Genomic DNA, 19,946 nt, shown 5'->3' with positions numbered 1-19,946 from the left:
TAATTATTTCACGTTCGGAATCCACCAAATACAAGTAGTATATAGCATAACCTTCCGTTTGGAGCTGTGGCTGGAAATGTGAATGAGGGATGTTGAGAATCCAGAATAGCTCAACTGGAATGATAAAGAGAATCGTTTTTCTCATTGATGCAATAGACAACTGTTCAAACAGAAGTCAAGTCGTCTCTGCTCCTGTGTCCATATATGATTACTTGCTAAAAGTGTGTTTGTTGTGTTAGAGATTGATCTCATGAGAACCAATCAAAGGTATAGTTGCTGCCTCTCAAGGCCGATGTGATTTCTCTATCAGGCTAATCAGTAGCAAGGCTAAAGCTCTGGGACACTTTCAACCAATGTTGACCTCACCGCACGCACCCCTTCATTCCCTGCACGCGCCATCCCCATTCAGAACCATAACCCCCAGTGCTCAGGTTAAGCGTAATATATAAGTGACTGAGAAAAACCTAAAATCCACAGAGGAGTGGCGGTGGATAGGAATGCTTCAGTGCCTACAGACAATAAGAAAGAAAAGAACCCCCCCATGGCTTCCCTGGGAGGCCCCCTCCACGCGAGCTGTAACGAACGTTCTGCATATGTCTCCATTTCGTCAAATCTCATTAAAGAGGCCTCCTGCTTCATGTCAATTGAGCTGTCCAGAAATCATTCATCATTTTTAGTGTGAAAAAAAAAATCATGCGGTTATTTAAATAATATCATATTAATGTTAAAGTTCAGCTGTCACTTAATGGTATGGCTTAATCAGATGTAGCATTTAGGAGAAACAGTTTATGCAGGCCGCTGGTGGCTTTCAGGTTGGCAGGCTCAAATAAGGATTTATGAGTCTCCAAACCAGGGTATTTCTGTCCGTGTTTCTGCTTGATGGACCTCACCCTTCCACGCAGGGCACAGCAGACAGTTATTTCAACAAATCAAGCATCTTCTCATATTGCATTTGAATAAATTTGCAAGTCATTTAGAGAGGGTGAAGCACAAACAACTCCTGCGACCTTTGACGGGGCTTTCTATGGGGAAGTCACACTGACGCGGTCGTTTCAAAAGCCCACAGAAGAAAATTACTCTGCTGAAGTCTACTTGGGGTTCCCTTTGTAGGCAAACTCAGTCAATCACTGACTCCCCTCCTTGTGGGACCCGTCTAGAGAATGAAAAGGAATAAAAATCCCCAGATGGACATCACCTCGCTGTGTCTGAGCCGCGAGAACTCTTAAACCCACCCGTGCATACTGGCGACTGTGTTCTTGACCAGGCCCAGCTGGGGTCTTGGTGTCAGCCAAGACCCTCGGGTACCTTGAATCAGTGCTGGAACCTACGAGTCTTTGGGACCACACGCAGGTCGTGAGTTAGTGTTCGTTTCTGAGCACTATCCCACATGACATACGGTTTCTTTTGGAATTGGGGAAAGGCAAAAATATTTTACCTTCTTCGTTATTTCTTACTATTGCCCGGGAAATCGGTCTCCAGAGAAGTGGAACCCAGGTTCACATGCCAAAGTCGGTCGTTCAGGTCCTCTGATTTGGCTTCCTCTGTTCTGTCCTCCCCTTCTCATGGCACCATCCACGTCCTGCTCTGCTGAGTCCTATTCCAGGAGTCACGTTCTCCTACCCTCACTGTCGGCACGGCGGCCTCCGCCGGCGCTTCTGATTCACGAGAAGCTGTGCTATTGAACGGCGCTCGCCTGTCACCTGCACGGAGGTGGGAAGAAATGTGCAGCGTGGGTGGTCCCGGCACACATCCTATGCTTCCCGACTCCCACATGACAATTCTGTGACTGGGAGCAGGTAAAGAGTCTGGAATATACCGAACCAAGGAATTGTTTTATGTAAAAGAAGGATCGCTGATTATTTTTATTGTTGAAACTTAGATCGTTTTTGCCCTGGCCGGTTTGGCTCAGCGGTTGGAGCGTCGGCCTGCGGACCAGAGAGTCCTGGGTTCAGTTCCCGCCAAGGGCACGTACCAAAAATAAAAATAAAAACAAACTTAGATCGTTTTTAAATTTGTAAAATGAACAGAAATGGCTCCCTTAGTTGGGTCATTTTACTTATGTTGATTAGTCTGCTGTTAGACAGGTAAAACCAATGTTCCATCAGTGCTAACGTCTGTACATATATCTATCTGGTTAACTGAAGCGGACCCACCGATGTTATCTTCCAGATATTCCAGGCGAGCATCTGTCTGTGCCTGGCTCTCAGGTGAAGCACCTCTCTCTCCATCAAGTCCTCAGCAGGGTCCCAGCCGGGAGAGCTCTCTTTGCTCTGATCCCTCCTCACAGTCGTTTGTGCTTCTCTCAGGACACCAACGCCTTCCGCTTCACATTGTGAATATTGTGAATTTTCTCCTAGATCTCTTTTATCCCCTCCCACATGTCCAGAAGGACTTTATATAGTTCCCCACACTGTTGTGCAACCAGCTGAAATGCGCAGGGGAGGCTAGTCGAGTGAGAGAAATGAAACCAGGGGTCATTCTCGTTTCCCCGCAGTGTGGACCTTCCGCCAAGTCCTGTGCAGAAATTTAGACAGGTTGACGCATCCAACCCCACCACACAGCAGGAAACACAAGCAGAGGATCCGCAGTGTTTTCTGAACTGAAAATAACTTTAGTTGTGGTCAAGCATAGCCTCTCATGCCCCTGAGTCAGGCCATTGACAGAATGGTTTCTGGAGGTGGTGACAGCTCCCCTGACACGTCCCCTCCCTAAGGGCACCAGGAGTTTCTGGCTCACCAGGTCGCTCAGGTCCTCAGGTGTGAATTGTAGTGGTCAGCAGCCTCCTGGCAGTGAGCACAGGCCGTGTCACCTTGGCTCGGCCTGGTCAATGAATAACTGTTGGAGGGATAGCTAAGCGTAGTGTCACAGTAGCTGTCTAGGTTCACACGGGTGTCATTTATTGAAACCCTGCAGGTTTTTCTCTGTTGCACTTTGGCTACAATGCAAACGTGTCCATTCAAAGATAAAGAAAGTGCCTACACAATAACAGAATACTTTTGTCCATTAATTAATCACAGTAGAAAAGCGTCATATTTTCCTCGGTTGTGAGCCACAATTTGACCTAATTCTTGAATTACCTTTCTTTTATGATTTTTTCTTTTTTTCTGTCCAGATACATGCCATTCTCTAATGCAATGTAGAATAGGATGGGTGCCCTTTACCTTCACCATCGATGCTGTCTTTGAACACAGCGCCGAGTTGTTAACTAGAAGCAAGGAGTCCTCGGCCTTCCTATGAACAAGTAAAGGAGCCCCCGCCCCTGCCCTTGTAAATGGCTATTTATAAACACACACCATCACCAAACAACGTCTTACAATCCCAGGCCCCCACACCATTACACCACTGTCCGCTCCATTGTACGTTGAGGGAGGCCTTTGGCCATCTGTTTCATTAAATGCAGCGAACAATATCTGAACTTCATGAAGCGAGTGTCGGGCCCCCCCCCCAGCAAACCGCCCCCTTCTGCTGCTGCCGCCGCCGCCACCACCGCCACCATATTTTTTTGTTTGAACGCTCACATTGTAAAGTAGTGTATTCACACATCCATTTTAAAAGGCTCGCTGTGTTACCAGATGGGACAAAGCAAGCCAGTGATGGCTCAGGCACAGTGCAGGTGGTGGGGTGAGCTGCTACCCAGATCAAAAGTCAAACAACTGTGAATCTGCTTTTGAAAGTGCAGTTAGGGGGACAAGGCCAGGTTTATGTGCCCAAACAAGAGCGACTCATAGATACCCGTCACCCACGTGGGGCCAGAAAGAGGTCTCACAGTCCTGCAGGGTGAGAAAACTTTCCAGTACCCTCCGACAGTTCCGAGGGTATCACTGGAATATGTAGCTTGTTTGTTTTTTTTTTCTTTTTAATTAGTCTTATTGTGCGGCGATTGATAATTATTATTTATGCTTTGGTGCTGTTCCAAAAGTAGCTAAGCTTTTTTTTTTTTTTTTTTTTTAAGCCACCTTGGGGGCAGGAAATGGCTTCTTTTCATGGTTGCATTTTATTTTTCAGCAGCATTTAAAGACAGACTCCTATTTATACCACACAGGCAGTCTTGTCTGTTGTAAACAAAGTAGGTGGCTGGGAATTGTGCTTTCCCAGAAATGTTTTCCAGGGAAGCCATAATAAGAAACAACTGTGTACATCTTGAGAATTTGTCGTCTAGGTATTAAGAAAGAATTCTTTGCTTTTCTGTGGAAAAATGCCCCACTCTTTGTAAAGCAGTATATCCAGTATCCAAATGTGTAATTTAAGTATTTGTTAAGTTCTAAAGTTTGCCACCTTGTTGCTAGTATTAATTGAGGTTGTTTTCATTTCTTATTTTAAATTGTTGCTAACATTTTTGACCTGACAGAAGCTGAATGACAGGAGGCATAATCATTTTTTAACTTTAATCTTCTATTATAAAAAATAGTGAGTTCTTTTGCAAAGTTATATGAAGAACCTTGAAGCTAAGTAGGAATATCAGTGAAGAAAATAACAGAATGGTTAATTTTTTAAAGTTTTATTTTGTTTTGTTTTTAGAGAGAGAGGGAGGGAAGCAGAGAGAGAAAGAGAAAGACAGACAGACATCAGTGAGAGAGACACATTGATCAGCTGCCTCCTGCATGCCCCTGCCAGGGATGGAACCCAAAACCTGGGCATGTGCCCTGACTGGGAATCGAACCAGCAACCTTTTGGTGCATGGGTCAATGCCCAACCAGCTGAGCCATACTGACCAGGGCAAGAATGGCAAATTTTTAGAGTTGAGAAGGCTTGGAATTCTGAAAGAATAGCACCCCAGTTTATTGTACAATTATAGTTTATCTGGGAAAAAACACTCTAGTTTTTTATCTTCTGATGCCTTCATGATTTTGTGATGAAGAAAAAAAAGAAACTATTAACTTTTCAATTCCCAAGCTAGTTAAAGGCGTCTGAATCAGGTTCCAAGTGTTTCCATGAAACCACACACACTCTCTGGCTCAAGGCGTAGGGCGGTGGTCCTGGTCCTGGGCAGGGCCTCGCAGCCTCTCTGAACCACTGCAGTTCTCGGAAAATGTTTCTGTATGTGTATATATGCATCTTTCTGGGAATTTTTCATAATATTTTAAGAGTCCATGACCAACTCCAAAAATGTTGAGAAATGAGCTATTGTTACAAAACTGTGTACAATGTCTTAGCTAAATACCACTCAATTACTTTAATATCCTGGCTTATTTAAAATGTATTGGCCTACCGGAAATACTTATTTTGAGTTTTCCACAAAGTTTAACAAGAAACTTTGCAGGGATACCTTCTTTGGGGAATCAGATCATTTATCCAAAATAAGACCTTAGAGACAATCACAGCGGTGGGGACTTCTGGTCTATAAGGCACATCCACACACAAGATTCCCTAAGGACTCTATGAATCGGTACTGCCCTTATTATCCTTATGTTACAGTCCACTGAGACCTACAGAAGTTGAGTCTTGTCCAAGTTCATTCCACCAGGATAGGGCAAAACTGGGACCGATGCCCTGATTTTAGCCATAGAAACCATGTTCTTAAGCAGTCTCTTAGCAGCAACAGCAGCAGCAATAATCTTCACAGCAAACAGTCCACGTTCATGGCGTAAAGGGAATACGTTAGGCACCGGGTTCAGCAGACTCTGAACTCTACTCCCAGGTAGCTTAATTTTTAAGAAATAACAGTACACAGCGGCTTGTGCTAGGTGGTAAATGAGAGATAAATGCAACAGGTGATGACACGAAGAAGAAGTCCCTGGGGCCTGTGGTCAGGCAAGGCCATAGGGGAGACAGTAGGTACCCAGGCCTAAAAATTACTGTCGAATTCTTAACCCACAGGTGGGGACTCTGTTTCCCTTTCTATGGCAGCTTCAGGTTATAACTCCCAGTAGCAGAACTTGAATGCTGTTAAAAAGATCTATTTGTATACAGCTGTGTTGAAGGTACATAGGAAGTTAACAAACAACTTGTAACTGCACCTGCTCATAAAGTAAATATGATCGGAAGGCCTATTGAAAACGGTTTTTCATTGCAATGGAGTTTAAGATTTTCTTTAAAGAAAAAAGAAAGGCTTGAAGTCACCTAAATAGTTCTAACTGTAAATAATTATGAAAAATCTTTTCACACGTCTTACCCCTATTTTAGAAAACAGTGAGACTTTTGATGTTCTTAACTAAAATTACATGTTTATAGAACTTAGTGGCCTTTGAAATTATACTGCACGTTGACTATACTGCTATACTTATGATTCACGAGTAGATGCAGAGGGTATTGACACAGTACATGAATTATTGTATTGTGGCATCTTAATCAATAAGTGTATCAGTTTAAAACACTGAATATTTTCACATATTCCAATTAAACCTTTCTCATCAAATGGGCTTATAGAATTTATTAGTAGAAAACTTGCCCAGGCAATAAAGAAAAACATTTATTTTCTATTATGTATACATGATCTGAAACCATAGCCTTTAAGGTCTTTTAATCTGTTTGTTCAAGGCCAAGCCATTTATATGAATAATTTTTAAAGCTTCTGTACAAAGAAAAAAAAAAAGAACATTTTATTTATTCACTGGGGTTTTGATGTGCCTTGAAATTGCCTAGATAAAGTATTTTCAAGCTCATGGATCTGGAGTAGATAAAAGGTCTCTTATTGTATAAGGCTTTATGTAAGCTTTTCAAAAGTACAGTTTTCTCATGGTTAGAATGTTTTAAATGAAACATTATTTCACTATCATAATTGGAGTTTGATGTGGGCATCTTTTTTCTTCCTTGAATTACATGTTAAATTATGTGTTTAAGATAGTTTTTCTATTACATTTTACCTTCTGGATTTTAATAGTTCTCTTGTTGGAGAAATGAATGTACCCATCCTCATCTTCAGTATATGACTAGGAGTTGAATACCCAGAAAAGCTCAGATTTAAGAGACAAAGAGGGAAAGATACAACTTGGTTTTGCAACATATTGGCATGGAGATGAAAAATTATTTACCTCCCCCTCCTTAAGAACTTGTGCTAAGCCTGGTAGACTGTGGAAAGGAAAAAAAAAGGCTTTTTTTTTTTTTTCTTTTAACTGGGGCAACTGAATTCAGGCCAGATTCTGGGTGAACATTAGCTGCTGTTAGCTCTGCCATGTCAGGGCCAAGAAACAGCTTTCCCCGGTTGGAGCATCCCCAAGCTATGACGGCCACCAGACAGGTGGGGAATAAATATTGTAGAACGGTGGGACATTTGAAGCACGCTCCTGATCCCCAGGACTCAATTTGGAGAGGCTTCAATTGGAGCAAACAGGTGTTCCTGGGAGGAACTGTCCTCAGGTGGCTGGGGGGTGCCACTCTTTCACACACATGAAAAGTTTCCCTTCGCTCTGCCCGCAGGAAAATTAGAATTAACTACAGCCTTTTCTTTTGAAATGGAAAAGAGAAATAAAAATATGGCACCAGGTTTTGGCTCCAACTGGATTTCCATGGAGCACGTAATCTAGAAAGGATGATGAGAATTCTTGAAGCAAAGTATCCTTGCCGTTTTAAATGTTGGAGATGCTATGAAGGCAGAATGAAGGCAAAGAATCTTCCTACCAAAGGATGTACCTATAAATGGAATAGTCTTTTCTTCTTTTACTCATTGGTTCATTCACCACTTATTTAGTTCACTAGCGCTTACAAGTTTCTGAACACCAGGCTAAGTGCTGGGGATAGAGTGTACAACAGAAAAGGCCTTAGTCTGAATTGTAATAATAGTACGTGGTGGGAACCTGAGTCTGAACCTGAGTAGTCATTGGGTAACTGTGGCTTTCTGTTGCTGACATCAGAAAGGTTCCTTTTGGTGTAACGTCACCATATTGAGGATACGACTAGCATTTTTTTTTAAATCACATATTCCCCATAAAACACAAACTACATTCATATTAAAGGAAATTTTTAGAAGAAAAAAGTGGTTTTTAATCCCTTTACCTTGAAACAAGCTAATTCCTTGATACAAGGATTCCCTTTCAGTCTCTCAGTCACAATCCACGTATAATGTTATATTGCTTTTCTTACTTAATAATATTGCATCATGCCCTGGCTGCCGTGGTTCACTGGTTAGAGAGCTGGCCCTCACACCAAAGGTCGCAGATTGATTCCTGGTCAAGGGCACATACCCGGGTTGCAGCTTCCATCCCCGGCCCAGCTGGGATGCGTGCGGGAGGCAACCTATGCCTGTGTCTCTCAACACTGATGTTTCTCTCTCTCTCTGTCCCCTCCCCCCTCCCTTCCACTCTCTCTAAAAATCAGTGGAAAAAATATCCTCGGGATGGATAGATAGATATTATCTTAAATCTATTTCTAAATTTACACATAGTCTTCATAATTGTATTTTTTTCTGATTTAGAAAATCTAATAAAAGTTTTTGAAAATCTTTTATTTTGTAGAGAAAAAAAACTTTATCAAAAAATAGGGAGAACGTTGTCTATAATCACAGTAAAAGGGATCCCTGGCCGGGTGGCTCCATTGGGAACTGGTTCAAGTTTTGACCTATTTCATTCCAGTCTTTTTCTGTGGGTTTTATTTATATAATTGAGCTCAATCAACATGTATACTTTTATATTCTGCTATTTGTGTTAAGGTTAACTTGAAAGCATTTTCCCATGCCGTTAGAAACTCTTTGTAATTCTTACTTATAGTGGTGGTATAATATTTTCTCATAGTAATATTTCCTTTATGTTAAACAAGTTTTTTCTAACCTATTGTTATATTTTGATGCTATGTGTCTTCATTCATAGATGGTATTAGTTTCTTAGTGCAGCATCTTTGAAGAAAATAAATGCTCATCTTATGTATGATTTCCCCATTCTTGAGTGTTTAACGTTCTAATCTTGTAATCAGCTGGAATATATCTTCAAATAACTTTTTCAAGGAAAAGTATATGATTTGGATATACAGACGGTCCCCGGTTTACAGTGGTTTGCCTTAACAACGTTTCAACCTCACAGTAGTACAGAAAAAGCTAGATTCGCCCAGCAGAAACAGTACTTCGAACGTTCCCTGGGCTAGCCATATGCCTCTGATGTGCCCCCCGGAGGCTGGGCCGTGCACTGCAGCTTGGAATCAGGCAGCGATCACCGGGACCAACGACCTCTCACTGCAGGCACCGTGTTGCCAGCATGTTTTTGGATATTGCGTCTTCACATCCCGCCGTGGCTGCAGAGTGTCCATCTGTGTGTGCCTCCTGCTTTAAGATAAGTGCCCAACTGTAGGCTAGCGGCAGGGTTCTGAGTGTGTTTAAGGTAGGCTAGGCTAAGCTGTGATGCTCGGTAGGTTAGGTGCGTTCAGTGCATTTTCGACCTACAATATTTTCAATTTACGATGGATTTATTGGGACTGACCCCGTAATAAGGCAAGGAGCATCTGTATTCTGATCCTCACATATCTAGGCATTGCCACCAATCGCATGCATGTGGCATGGATGTGTCTGTATTCACGAATGTGTACATATGCATCTACTACATTGGTGTGCGTGTGCTAGTTGTAGATCCTGCCCTTCTCGGAATCTGTGGGTGGGGAGCCCTTGTCTCCTGACATTTAGTGTTTTAGATCAGTGGAGGGTAGTCTCTGTGGTGCCGTGTTTGTAGGTTGTGTTTGTTTTGAGTTTATAAATCTTAAAATCAAGCCATCTACCCAGTTTGAATCTACAGATGAGTCTCTCCCTCACTGTGCATGAATCACAAGAACTTGACATCCTCAAACCCGGGTCTTCCCTGGGCCCTGAGGAGCCTTTTCTTTTATGGTGTCTCAGGTCCTTGCTTCCCTTCCAGTTTTCTGGTTTCAGAAACATCTGTGCTTCTCACATTAGACCTCTATTTTCTATCTTCCGTATCTGTCATTTTTGGTCATTTTTGCTCTTGTTTTTCTTCTCATTTTAAGTATCTTCAACATCATTGATTCTACTTTTTGCAGCATCATTTCAACTTTTTATTGCTAATTATATGAATATTAATGCTGCTGTTAACATTACTAGTTTCACTGAAATCTTATCTTTATCTTACCCATCACTATCACTTCCCTTTTCTGTCTTATCTTTTTGCAATCTCACAGGTTCTTTGTTTGGTTGTTAATCCTCACCTGAGGATATTTTTCCATTGATTTTTTTAGATAGAATGGAAGGGAGGAGGGAGGGAGAGAGAAACATTGGTGTGAGAGAGACACATCGATTGTTTGCCTCCTACGCAATCCCGACCGGGGCTGGGTATCAAACCTGCAACCCAGGTGCCCTTGACTGGGAATTGAACCTGAGACCCTCTGGTCCACAGGTCGACACTTTACCTGCTGGACCAAACCAGCCAGGGCTTCTCAAGTTCTTACTTTACATTTCTTCTGTCCCTTGCTTTATAAAGGCTCTACCCCCTTAGTATTTTTTTTTATCCTCACTCAAGGACATTTTTCCAGTTTTTGTTCAGATAGAGTGGGAGGAAGAGAGAGAGAGAAACATCGACGTGAAAGGGACACATCGAGTGGCTGCCTCCCACACGACCAACCAGGGCCGGGGACAAACTGCAACCAAGGTACGCGCCCTTAGTGGGAACCAAACCCGGGTCTCTCTGGACTGCAGGTCGATGCTCTAACCGCTAAGCCAAACCGGCCAGGGCCCCCTCTTAGTATTTTTATTGAGGATGCCAAACAATTTAAAAACATTTTTTGGTTTCTTTAGCACTTAATTTTCAGAGTTGTATTCTGACTCTAGGATATCATTTCCTTACCCTTGTTCTGTAGGATTTTCTTTATCCATCATCCTCTTGTTGTTTTCAGTTTGTTTGTTTTTTAATTGATTCTAGAGTGAGAGGAAGGGAGAGGGAGAGAGAGAGAAACATTCATCAGTTGCCTTCTGTACCCACCCCGACCAGGGCTGTTTGGAGTTTTTATATGATTCGGTTGCTTTTTAAAACCTCTTTCTGGATTTGCAAATGGATGGCAGCTTTATATGCTCAACTTTGTCTAAAGGTAGCCCTTTGTCTCCAGACTATCCTTATGGGAATGGAATGGGACCTCTCCCCTCCCCCACTGCTTGTCTCTGGCATGAAAAATGTCAACCCTTGGGTGTACAACTGGCGTCTCCTTCACCTCTTTACACCCCCCACACACTCACATACACAGACACACTGTTCTTATGAAGACCCCACTTCCCGGGATCATGGCATTCCTCCATACCTTGCCTAGCACTACTCAATATGGATTTATTGTTTTCCTGGGAACTCGAGTTCCTTAGCAGCTGCAGAAAAGAAAGAAGATGAGGACTGTGGGGAAGAAGGAATGAATGCCGCAGTCCCAATGCCTCCTAGGTCGCAGCATCACCTTCCAGAGAGCCAGCCGCATTTTTCTGTCAGGTAGTGGGCTTTGTGAGAGGCGGACTACTGCTTACATGTGTCAGCCCACGTAATATATATATATATATTTTATCCTCACCCGAGGACATTTTTCCACTTTTTGTTCAGATAGTGGGAGGGAGAGAGAGGAAGAGAGAGAGAGAAACATCAACGTGAAAGGGACACATCGAGTGGCTGCCACCTGCACGACCAACCAGGGCCGGGGACAAACTGCAACCGTGGTACGCGCCCCTAGTGGGAACTGAACCCGGGTCTCTCTGGATCACAGGCCGACGCTCTAACCGCTGAGCCAAACCGGCCAGGGCCAGTTCATATTTTTGTAGTAGCAGAAATCTTTCCGGGTTCTGCCAATTTGTGATGAAAGTTTCGTGTAAATTTCCATCATCTATTTTTTCCTCCCAGTTCAGTGGCACTTCGATAGGTGCAGCATCAGGGGCCACCAACCAGGTACCATTTTCAACAGGAAACGGGGTGATCTGGGATAAAAACAGCAATGACAGCAGCTTACTTAAAGGAACCGGTTTCCCCTATTAATGCTGTTATCCTGGGAAGCGTTTATCAGAAAAATGGTAATTGACTCCGCAGATCTGTGCAAGGACCGTTGCTGGGTACACAGGGGTGGAGGATGACTTGTCTTCAAAAAATTCACATCCTTGTCAGAGAGGTAAGGATTGCAGAAGAAGGGCTAACTCGACGGGTGGTGATCAGAAATCTCAGCCCAGTTCCCGGAGTGTGCATGTGTTGCCAGCCTGGAGAAATTGGCGTGCGTTTCATGGACGGCCCTGGAAGGATGGTGAGATTTGCCCAGGCAGAGTTCGAAGGGAACCCAGGCTAAGGAAATGGCTTCAACAGAGACAAAGGAGGCAGCGTCCTTCAAGGCAGGCAGGCCAGATAATTCAGATCAGCTCTTTATTCTCAGCTCTGTGACTCACACCTTTCATGTTCTGATGTCCCCATTTTAACAAGAGAGTGTGGGTCACCTCCCAGCACACTTGCTGTTGTGCACAACTGCCTTCTCCTTCCCATCCGTCACCGGGAGACAAAAGCTTGGCAAAGTCATGTGGTCTGAAAATCTCCAGGGGCCACTTTTTTCCTCACCATTATTATTCATTATTGAGCATCTACTATGTGCTTCACGCAGACCCAATCTTATTAAAGGCCCGAGTTTCTTCACAGTTTTCATGTAGCCCAATGATGTGTTTCTGTTCACGGGCTCTTATTTCCTCTTGAACATCCCTGGTTTCATAATTCTGAAAGGAATTTCAAATTGACTATGTGTGTAGGTGGGGTTTTTCTTTAGGGCCACCATGCCCCCAAAATACCACCCCGGGCCAATACCCAAAATGCCTCCTTTAGAGTTTGTTCTCTTGATCATGACGCTTTGCTGTCTCTCCAGCTGCTGTGTGGGCACCACTGTGACCTGTTGTCTCAGCTGCTGCGTATGACATGATCTGATTGTTTGCTGAGACTCCGCTGGGTAGGGATGGAGGGGAGCCGATCCTGGAGGAGTTCAGGAGGCTACAACCCAGAGAGCCTGGATGGGTGGAATCGAGCTTCACCACATTGACTGAGCCGAGCCTGAGCATACCCCCCCTTTTTTTTTTTAAAGCAACAGTTTTGCTTTAATAGGACTTGAAATTTTTAACCCAGTTTTGCTTTGGGGGAAAATGTATTAACCATATGTCTTGTCAAGATAGCACTTTTTAAAATTTTTCGAATGAAAGTCATCTCTCAGCGCTGGGGTTCTTTCTAGGAGCACACCTGCCTCATTAATCAAGTTCTCCGGCTTTTTTATTTCCATTTGCAAATGGGGATGCTTAGCAGCCAGCCTCAGAAGGAGTGACTGTCCTCATCAGCGTGACTAAAGGGCTGATGAAATACTTGCAGGTACCTGGCAGGGTACCGTGAAATCAATCCGTGGGCCTTTCAAATCTCTGCGCAGGAGGAAGTGTGAGTAGTCAACACAGACGTTAACTGATGGGTGACAGGTGAGCCCAGCGTCCTGGCTGGTGACCCAGTCGGCGTGACTTCTGATTTGTATTTATTGCATAAATAGGATTGTCAAAGCAAAACAAAATGATTTTAAAAGAAAACAAGCAAAAATCACTCATAACCCAATACACCTACAAGGATCTTTTCATCATTTTTTCAGTCTTTAGTTCATATGTTGACATTTTTCATTACGTGGCTTTAACAATTCTAAGTGCTGCCTTTTTCAGCTTAACATGATAGCTTGCATTGCTATAGTCTATTTGCTATTGCAGTTAGTCTTTTCCTTTTTAATCAAGTTACTGTGACATTTATAGAGGTTCAGAAAAGCCCAGTAAGTAGCATGTGGTTGGCATTCGTTTGATTTTCCAGAAAACTGAGAGGCTTACTCTGTATGTCCGAGAGCTCTTCAGCCTGACGTGTAAGAGCACCCTGAGTTCTGGTGGTACTGAGATTTATTTGTACCATTCTAGACTACCCACGCAGACCACCTGCATGTGTTCATTTTCAGGTGTTTTATGATAATACTGACGACACAGTATGTGTCTAAACAAAGCAGACAGGTGGACATAAATGTGGTGGGTTCCAGAGATAGTCCCATTTTCCCCAGGTATTTTCTACTGGACTGAAAGGTAATAGCTGAGCTTGGGTTAAGGCTTCATGCGTTCTCAAATGTCAGTACTTGATCATTTAATTAGTGTCAGTCGCGGCACCCACTTGGTGGTGTGTTCACCTGGTGAGATGTCTCCACCTTGCACAGAGCACTGAGGGACAGCCCAGAATAAAGGAGGTTGGGAGGAGGGCTGGCCCGCAGGGTGGTGGGGGAGCTGCCTGTGAGCAGGGTGTGTGGGAGGAGGTACAGAACAGCCAGGGGGCAGCATGGGAGCATTTTGCACCTTGAGAAGGAGGAGAGACAAATGGAAGAGGCGGATGAACACAACTTCATCACTTTTCCTGAGCCCAGCCTTGGGGAGGATGATGGATGACTTCTTGTCATCTTTTGTATTTCTTCAGGGGCAGCTAAAACAGAATCTCTGTTCTGAGACCAGAGGTTGAAAACTGAAAGTCTGTGGGCCATAAGTGACCTGCAGAGTTTTTTTTTTTTTTGGGTCTTCACAGTTTTATTTTGAAATCAAGATATTATTTATATATAATTCACACATTTTAAATGTAGACTTTAATGAATTTGGTCATGGTATATAATTGTGTATCCACCACAACACATTGAGATACAGACCAGTTCTCCCACTCTGAAAAGTTTCCTCTAGTACCTTTGGACTCAATTCCCTTCCCCTATCCCTGTCCCAGTCTGCTTTCTGACAATAGAGTTTTGCATTTTCTAGAATCTTTTATAAATAGTATTATGTAGTGTGTATAGTCTTCTTTCGTTTAGAAATTCATCCCTGTTGTGCGTATCAGTATTTCATCCCTTTTCATTGCTGAGTAATATTCCATAGTAGGGATTTACTGTGATTCATTTATCCATTCACCAGATTATGAACTTGTAGGTTGCTTCCAGCTTGGAACTATTATAAATAATGGCGCTATGACATGTGTGTACACACCTTTTGTGAACATAGGTTTTTATTTCCCTAGGGTAAGTTTCTAGGGGTAAGATTGCTGGGTTATATGGTAAATAGATGTTTAATTCTATATGAACCTGTCAAGCTGTTTCCAAAGTGGTTAAACCATCTTGCATTTCTGTTGTAAAAGTTCCAATTGCTTAGTTACTGTCAAAACATTCAAAATGTCTGTCAACAATGCAAACTCGGAATTCTTTAGAGAGGCACAGAGGCTCACTTCAGTTCCTGATGATCCATTTTGCGCATGTGTGTTATCCACCTCTCACCTGTGGACTTCTGACCTCTGCCTTATCAATTCTGAGCAACGCTGTGTCCCATGGTGTGTGGTAAGGCATCCTGATGGAGAGCAGGAGAAAGTCAAATCTGGGTTGGAATCTCAATCTTACCATTTATAAGCTGTCACTTTAGACAAGTTATTTAACTTCTCTCATCTGTAAAATGCTAAGATTACCTTGTTCAATGGTTTGTTGCAAAAATGCAGTAATACACAGCATGTCAAGCACCCAGAACAGGGTCAGGCCCACCGAAAATGTGTAATCGACATTGCACATTTAGTGCCTCTTGGTGTCGTGGTATATAGGCCAGTGATTCTTGTCTATGTAGTATTAGGTGTTGGTATCATGGTATAGTCCAGGACTTGTGTGTGTGTAAAACATAAATACCTGTACACCGATCCCCAGATCTCTTGATTGCAGTCTCCTGGGCCAGACCTGTGCGTCTTTCACAATTACAAGGCTCTTTCTGGTAAACAGCAGCTGCAGTTGGAGACAGATGAGTTGGAGGTGGTTGAGGGCTATGCCTGCTTTCCAAGTAATATGTCAAAACGAAGGCAAATCTCTGGGTGAATTCTGCCACACCTAGAAGCATGTTCTAGTAGGCAGGCACAAAAATAGTCACCCACCTTGCCTGCAGGCCCAGCGGAGTCCCTGTCTCCTGTTCGGGTGGGAGAGGGTGTTGACAGCAACTTGCATGAAAGGCTCACTTGAGGCAGATGTGAGAATATTCTAGCAACAGGAGTCGGCCGACTCTCCGGAAAGGCCAGGTAGCAGACTTCTCCTTTAAGTGATGGATGCAGGAGTGAGTCCAAACCTGAGTTGAGGGCGCCATTCCAGGGGGACCCACGCAGGCAGTGGGGGTGCGGAAGGCAGTATTTCTAGCCAGTCCACATAGCTTCAATACCATTCCTAATATCTTCACTAACTATATTATGTAATCATTAACTATGCTAATTAAGAGTAGCCAATTAATAAGATAAAGATAGCTTCCTCTGAAATGTGGCTTCTCATTGTGAACGGAACAGCCCTGAAGTGTGTATTCCCCTGAGGCCTCTCCCCTGGGTGTGGTTCAAACCAGTGCACACACATGTGCACACCATCTATGTGGAAGTATTTTAAAGTTAAGTACAGAGAGTGTACCCGATGATTCATTCCTAAGGCTCCATCCAAACCGAAGATTCAACAACGACATGTGAAGGCTCTTAATAAGAGGACTGATTTTCGCCCTGGCCGGTTTGGCTCCGTGGTTAGTGTCGGCCCAAAGAGTCGCAGGTTTGATTCTGGTCAAGGGCACCTGCATCAGTTTCAGTTCATCCCCGGCCCTGGTCGGGGTCATGCGGGAGGCAACCAGTCAAGGTGTCCCTCTCCTGTCGATATTTCTCTCTCTTCCCCACCCCCCAACCGCCCACTCTATCTCAAGATAAATGGAAAATAACCTCAGGTGAGGATTAAAAAAAAGAATATTGATTTTCAGCACAATTTGTCTTCATCCTATGTCCCCTTCTTCTGGAAACTACCACGAATCCCCCAGCGCATATTAATGTGCCCCCCTCCCCCCCCCAGGCCCACAGGCCTCTTTCATCGCTACTTGTTTCAGGCCAGGGAACAGCCATGGAGGATGTCTGTAAAACAGCATCTTTTTCTATGTACGCACTTTGATCTGAAGTATTTCCCAAACTTCAGTGATTTGAGTAATACCATCACAGTTCTTTTGGGGGAGTCCTATCTGCCTAACACCTCTACTGCTGTTTTTCTTTAAACGAGCACCTTTTGTTTTAAACTTAAGTAACTTCTTTAGGTATATCACGCAGAGAATTAGCCATGGTTCCAATGTGCTAATTATTATTTAAATTCACATCTTAAAACAAATGAATAAGTGAATAAATAAAATGTTAAGGGACTTCATGAATATTTAAAATAAAAAGTAATAGTCTCTGTGTGCCTGAAGTCAGCTGTGGTACCTCCAGTGGCCTGCGCATAGCACTGTGGGAACCTGGCTGGGCTGCACTTGGCAGGGGCCTTGCCCACAGCCCCGTCCAGACTGTCCCTGGAGGGGAGGCAGGCTTTCATCTCCGCATCTCCATGTCAGTAGACTGGTGCATGGTAAGCATTCAGTAAATGTTTGATGAGTGAATGTCTCTCACCACCACAAGTGAAATACCATTAGCAAATAGAAATACTTGCCCTGGCCTGTTTGGCTCAGCAGTTAGAGCACCAACATGCAGACCAAAGGATCACAGGCTCGATTCCCGGTCAAAGGCACATACCTGAATTGCAGGTTCTATCCCCAGGGCATATGCAGGAGGCAACCAATCGATGTGTCTCTCTCACATCAGTGTTTCCCTCTCTCTCCCTTTCTTACTCCCTTCCTCTCACTCTCTCAAAATCAATGGAAAGTATATCCTTGGGTGAAGATAAAAAAAAAAAAAAAAAGAAAAATACTTGCTATTTTCTCTCACTTTGATCCTCCAACGCAGATCAACTTGGGCACGAAAACGTGGAGTCAACACACAAAGAGCCCAAGCCTGAGGGAGCGAAGGGATGCCTGTTCTACCTCCTGAAACTTTTCTGAAATGACAGAAGTGTTATTCATTTCGTTCCCCTCATGTTAAGATTCTTAGAGAAATGTTTATCTTAACATAGTACCTACGTTGAATTTTTCTGCATGGTGTATACTGCTGCCATTTCAGATTAAAGCATTTGCATTTAATTACATAAAGCATTTTAAAAGTTCAGAATTTCTCATTTGGGGGTTGATTAATTCTATCAGCATTAGGAAGAAATGAGTAGAAGAAAAGAAGAAATGAGTAGAAGAGATATTTAGATATGTAAAAAGCATCTAATTTTCTTAAGCGCTTAAAAAATATTTTTCTTAATGTTTAAGGTGAGAAAGATAAACGGACTTGTTGATGTATTTGCATTGGTTTTGCTTTTTTCCCATAATTACTGAGGTTGTTTTGTTTATAAAAAGGGAAGTGCTGCCAACCTCAAGAGGCAATTGCCCAGTCTGGACGTGGGGCGCTGGGAAAGTTCTCCAGCTCACCTCAAACGCACGCGTTGCAAAGACAGCACCAGTTTCTGATGGATGGTTTCTCCTCGCACCCTGTAGAAAGGCAGGGAGCTGGGGGCAGGGAAGGGAACACGGAGGAGGCATCTTGTGCCCTCTGGGCCAGCTCCTCCCCTCACCCAGCAGCCCTGGAAGGAGAGGCCCCTGGTGAAACGGGGAGAACTCAGCCCTTGGGAGCCTTTCACTCCACACGTGACCCACCCACTGAGGTTAATGACGGTCATTTTCAATGGGAACTAGAAGAGGCTAAAATTATGTTTCAAATCATTTCTGCTGCCTTTTGCAAAGTTCAATTGAAAGTACAGATTGTTATGCAAGATGTACAAAGCACCGTGTTGCTCCCCCTACCACCGCATAGAGCGCTCCGGGGACGGATTGTTGCGGAAAATGCCTCTTCCCCGCACTTGCTCCAGTGTGTCTTGTTTACTGAGCATCCGTGTCCAGGGGAAAATGTAATGCAGGAAAATGAGTCTCTGTATCCACGTGGGCACATCCAGGGAAATCAGAAGTGTTATCCCAAGGTCTGCTTATTTTATCCTATTGTCTATAAAGTGAGCTGTGTTCGCTTGCTTGTTTGAAGACTGGACCCGATGGACGATTGCAGCTGGTTCGGAGCACCCACAGTGCTGCCCCCCGCCCAGGAGATTTCTAAGTGTTCTGTAATTTTTGCAGCACAGACGTTGTTCCTGAGCCTGATTTACATGCATTTGGAGACTAACCTCAGCGAAACAGCTTCAGATTTCAGGGCGTGTGGAGTGCCGACAGAAAATACCGGCTCTCTGTTCTCTACTCGTTCTCGCTCTATTGGAAGTGAACTGCCTCAATACTGAAGAAACGTGGGATTGCCGAAACCCATCTGCTCATCAGTGAATTTGTTTTGGCCGAAAGTACTCTTCACCATCAGCTAAGCAAACCTGTGCACAACCGTCCTCTGTTGTTTCCTCGGCCAGATGCTCTTTCCTACTTCTCTTAATTTGGGCTGAGTCTCCAAGAAGAAGAAATAATCACTCTCTCTTTGTCAGTGTGCACCACGGAATTTGTTTAAGCAAAGAGTCGGGTCATAGCACCCAGAGACCGCTTCCTTCTGCTGAGGAATTGTGTTTTCTTGAGGATGTACCGAACTGCATGAACAAATCATTAAGTGAGAACAGGAAGAGAGAAGTATTCAAAAATCCCGTGACCTCTGCTGCAAGGGTGGCTGACAGAAGACACCAGCTTTAATTGCTTGTTTCTCTCTGGCTCGTTTTTGTTTCAATAAAACATTCCATGATCTCGAGGCAAAAGGTGATTGGGAAGGCGATATTTTTATTTTAATGGTTATATCGATTTGTTTTTTTATTCACAATGATCAAAAAATACTTTTCTGGGTATAATCCAATCGCATTTATACACAAATCATCCCAGTTAAGCAGAAAGAGCCATATTAATTAGTGCCAGGAAATAGGATTTAAGCACAGACCTGCAGATCCTTTGCCTTTCTTCTGTTCTTGGTATTTTTGAAAAGAATATTTGATTACATAGATCCGCTCTCAACACAGAAACAACAGAGCTTTGTTTCATAACAAGAAAATAAAGCAGCCACCTGAATGTTTTCCCTCTGCCTTAGCATATGCATATTTGTTTTCAATGCTTTCCTTCACCGGGTAGCAGGGCACGTTCGGATTTTTTTGTCTACTTTCCTGTTTTTAAAGTG

At 43.5% G+C, this 19,946-nt stretch overlaps 1 protein-coding gene across 13 annotated transcripts in view; it reads left to right on the top strand.

The window, feature by feature from the left end:
* Nucleotides 1-19,946, top strand: part of VTI1A (vesicle transport through interaction with t-SNAREs 1A) — a 331,254-nt gene that overhangs the window by 199,063 nt on the left and 112,245 nt on the right. For 3 of the 13 annotated variants that reach the window (XM_036265623.1, XM_036265621.1, XM_036265626.1), the window contains one exon: nucleotides 18,158-19,536. The exons of 7 other annotated variants lie outside the window; for them this stretch is intronic. In XM_036265623.1, coding sequence (XP_036121516.1) covers nucleotides 18,158-18,404 — 247 coding nt within the window. In that variant the 3' untranslated portion in view covers nucleotides 18,405-19,536. Of the gene's footprint in view, nucleotides 1-1,603; nucleotides 1,825-2,169; nucleotides 2,333-3,112; nucleotides 3,221-18,157; nucleotides 19,537-19,946 lie in introns of those variants that run through there. 3 more of the 13 variants (XM_036265625.1, XM_036265632.1, XM_036265629.1) reach the window with 3 other exon arrangements.

The sequence above is a fragment of the Molossus molossus genome, unplaced genomic scaffold (genome assembly GCF_014108415.1).
Source record: "Molossus molossus isolate mMolMol1 unplaced genomic scaffold, mMolMol1.p scaffold_m16_p_17, whole genome shotgun sequence".
NCBI lineage: Eukaryota > Metazoa > Chordata > Mammalia > Chiroptera > Molossidae > Molossus > Molossus molossus.
This window is presented reverse-complemented; position numbering and strand designations above follow the sequence as displayed.